The sequence below is a fragment of the Propithecus coquereli genome, unplaced genomic scaffold (genome assembly GCF_000956105.1).
Source record: "Propithecus coquereli isolate 6110/MARCELLA unplaced genomic scaffold, Pcoq_1.0 Scaffold3, whole genome shotgun sequence".
Lineage (NCBI taxonomy): Eukaryota > Metazoa > Chordata > Mammalia > Primates > Indriidae > Propithecus > Propithecus coquereli.
Genome location: NW_012148618.1, coordinates 12,591,776 through 12,595,773, shown reverse-complemented (window position 1 = coordinate 12,595,773; position 3,998 = coordinate 12,591,776). Strand labels below are relative to the sequence as shown.

At 39.9% G+C, this 3,998-nt stretch overlaps 1 protein-coding gene across 1 annotated transcript in view; it reads right to left on the bottom strand.

Annotated features, from left to right (window-relative positions):
• The window catches only part of RTF1 (Rtf1, Paf1/RNA polymerase II complex component, homolog (S. cerevisiae)), a 79,542-nt gene that overhangs the window by 48,292 nt on the left and 27,252 nt on the right, over positions 1–3,998 (bottom strand). The window contains exon 2 of the mRNA XM_012649376.1: positions 3,378–3,488. Coding sequence (XP_012504830.1) covers positions 3,378–3,488 — 111 coding nt within the window. The remainder of the gene's footprint in view (positions 1–3,377; positions 3,489–3,998) is intronic.

The following is a 3,998-nucleotide window of genomic DNA, read 5'->3' as shown; positions in this document are numbered from 1 at the left end:
GCCTCCCAGAGTCCTAGGATTACAGGCGTGAGCCACTGCGCCCAGCCGAAGCTTTTTAAAATAATTGTTGCTTAGGCAGAGGGTATTAGAACACACTTTAGCTTTTCCTCACTTTGTCTAATATAGTTATGTTCAATTTTGCACAACAAAGTTTTTTTTGGTATCCAAAGTAACTTTTACTAGTAAGCAGTGAAAAATCTAGGTTTCTTTCTTATCTAGCTGGCAGCTATTGGTTTTTATATGCTCTACCCTGTTTCTAAAAAGGACTCTGAACTACCTGATGTAGGACCCTGTTCCCATTAACAAGTGGACTTCTTTGTTTTGGCCATTTTTTTTAACCCCAACCCATGACTGAATCACTGCTAGCTTTCCTCCGCCTCCTCACTCTTGTTTACATCCTTGGTGCCTCTTCTCCTATCAAATGCTTTCAGGGACAGGAAGTGACAGCACCAAAGTGCCACACCACAGCATTATGATCTTCAACCACTGAGGTGTACTTTCCAATCTCCCAGGCTTGATCAATGTAAGCCTTACAGAAATAACTTTGCTTCTTATTTTCACAAGTGCCTCAAGATATCACTAAGAATAATTCATTTACCAAAAAATAATAGACAAGTATAGTCTCTGTCATTAAAGTTAGGTTTTTCCCCCTGCAAAGATACTATATATGAAACATCTACTTATTCTCTCACTAACTGGACTTTTATACTTAATGTCCAGTGTACCTACTTTTTTCTGAATAGGAAACTTTCATAATTTCTCTCCATTTCTCCTCCCCCCCATCAATGAGCTAGATACTTTCTTGCTCTAAAATCAGTGCATGTCTCTCCTTATAACAAACTACCCATTGATGTTTTAACTAAGTTGTTCTTGAACAATTTTCTGTCCTAGTAAAGGACAAACATTTCTACCTATATTCATGGCTCACTAATGACAACAAACAATAAGGTAGGCATACATAAGTTTGAAAAAACTTCACAGTAGCTTCTCGTACAAGCAAGCTCCATGTGACTGAGAATTACCATTTGAACAACCAAATTTCTAAAAGGCAATTTATAGGTAATAAAGATATAAAAGCCAAAGCTGAAATGAAAGACATAGCAAAATCCTTTAGTATGTATTTTTTTCCCACAGAGAGATATATAAATATTCATTACAAGAGAGGTAAAAAAACAAGAGCCACTGTCTCAAGCTTTTTATCTAAGGATCTCTCAGAAGTCCCCTATCCAACCTAAAACGTCTACAGCAGCCACAAATCTGAATTCATAGTAACACCATTGAGTTCTCCAGCGGTTGGCAGGATTTTTGAAAAAAATAGTTTAATAGTTACTTTCTTAATTATACAAAATAATGAAATATTTGCTCTAACTTTAGGTGCTCTGTGCTAAGGGTCAAAGAGACACGATGCAAACCAAAGAACAGGCATTTTTCAGAATGGCCATGATAGAGCAGAGACACTGCTCTTCCCAGGGTGGGCCTGGAGGACTGGGACCTGGAGGCAGCAGCTGGAGCTAAGAACCTTGCAGGGGAAAAGTCACTCAAAGCCTCATTTTCTACCGGGCAGGGTACAGCTTACCTGTCAGCTTTTTCTCCAATAAGTGCATAAATAGTTCGGTAATATTCTAAGGTGAGGACTTTTTGACTCATTAAGTAGCTGCAAGTAACAAAGGGAACTGTAAAGGACTTTATGGTCCTGGATCTAGTGTATTTTTTTTTAGAGACAGGGTCTCACTCTGTCACCCAGGCTGGAGTATAGTGGCATCATCATAGGTCACTGCAGCCTCACACTGCTGGCCTCAAATAATCCTCCCACCTCGGCCTCCCAAAGTGCTAGGATTACATGTGCAAACCACTACAGCCAGCCTGGATCTACTCTATTACAAGTTTTGAGCTCCTCTAATGCTGTGGAGTTGACGCACACTCTGCTCTCCTAGTAGAAGCACCTAAAAAGGATGAAGGGAATCAATACTTCTGTCGTTTAGAGAGGAATCAGTGACAATTTGGGGGTAGCCTCCAGTTCAGTTTTCCCGTTACTTTTCCATTTCAGACATACATTTACCATTAAGAGGGAGGGGGCACATTTTGAAAACATCTCTTTAACTGCATACTTAGGACTCTGACCTAACAAGAGGAATATGGAGAATGAATGAGTTCCAAGGATGGTAATTGTTTATAGCTTAAGAGACTACAAAGACCAAAAACACATTACAGGGTATTCCAAACACAACACAGATTCAAAATTAATAGAATATTGAGTGGGGTGGGGGGAACCACAACAGCTGACTTCTGAAACATGAAAAACAAAAATAGTTGTAGGAATAGTGGGAGAGGGAATTACTTCAAGATTTTCCTGTATTGTCTATGCATTTAAAAAAACAAAACAGAAAACAATACAAAAAAGCAAATTTCTTCATAGACCCCACTGATTTTCTCACAGATTGGGTTATTTTATCAATTTGAGAGGAATTAAAGTTCCTTCATTAAAAATAAAGAAAACAAAAAAATAAACATTCACTACCTCTTGTTGTGGAAAGAAATTTTAGGTCTACTAAATTATTGAAGATTAAGAGAACATCACTACAGTCAATCAGAATGCAATCATTCCCAATTTGCACATGCAGGGGCACTGGTAAACACTGTTCAGTCGTTAACTGAATTTCATTATATTTAATAAACATCTTTTACTTTACTGTTAAAAAATACTTCCCTGCAGGGTAAGAGATTAAACACAAAAGCGATATCCAGCTTCTCTCCAGGAAATTACTAAGGGGAAAAAAGTGTTCAAAATCAAACAAAGAGCATGTAAAAGTGCTTGAAACACCACTACCCCCGACCCCATCCCTGTCTTCCATTAAGGTTCTAGATCTTTTAGGGCCTGGCTTTGTTGGTAGGTAGTTTGGGAAAGTCACCTTGGTGAACAGATGGATTTTCTTCCTTTAAAGTTAACACCATCACTCTGACAGATGTCAAATCAATCATCATAAAGAAAGCTTCTTGTCTTACTAAGTATTTCCCACTAAAATATGGCATTCCTGATAGAAATTATTTTCTAATATGAAAGTGAGACTAAAAAGGTGACAAAAAAAAAAAAGAAAAAGAAAAGATGATTAATAAGTTGTGTGCCTTCTGCAAAAAGCCTGAAAACAAGGCTAAAGAATGGGCTAAAATGCCCTGCAGATGGACCCACTAGGTAACTAACTAGCAGTCCAATGAACATGACATTCAAGAGCTTTCCTTACACAATTTTCTGTCCCTAACAAATTTTTGTAGCTCTTAGGCTGTAGGTCTCAGTTTAAGCAACTGAGGCTGACAGGAGTCACCAACTCAGGGTCCTCAAATATCCAACAGTCCCACAGGCCTAGCCCCTCCACACCCACCTCATCATCACTGTCAGACGTCTCAGAGTCTGACGAGGCTGCAGGCTGACTCACAGGTGGCTCCTTCTCCTCAGAGTCACTGCGCTTCCGCTTTGCCAGGGACAAGAGCTCCTAATAGGGCAAAAATAATCACATTAGTTTTGTTCAACAAAGAAAGAATGTCCAATAAAATGCCCACCCTCTCTAGATCTCTTTCACATCTTTGTGCTTTCAACTGAAGGACATCATCATTGGGACATCCATTTCGTGAACAGACTGATTGCAGTATTCCTAGGTGCTCAAGAAATGTTTCTTGGCCAGGCGCGGTGGCTCACACCTGTAATCCTAGCACTCTGGGAGGTTGAAGCGGGTGGATTGTTTGAGCTCAGGAGTTCGAGACCAGCCTGAGCGAGAGTGAGACCCCGCCTCTACTAAAAATAGAAAGAAATTAATCGGAGAACTAAAAATATATAGAAAAAAATTAGCCGGGCATGGTCGCGCATGCTTGTAGTCCCAGCTACTCGGGAGGCTGAGGCAGAAGAATTGCTTGAGCCCAGGAGTTTGAGGTTGCTGTGAGCCAGGCTGACACCACGGCACTCACTCTAGCCTGGGCAAAAGAGTGAGACTCTGTCGCAAAAAAAA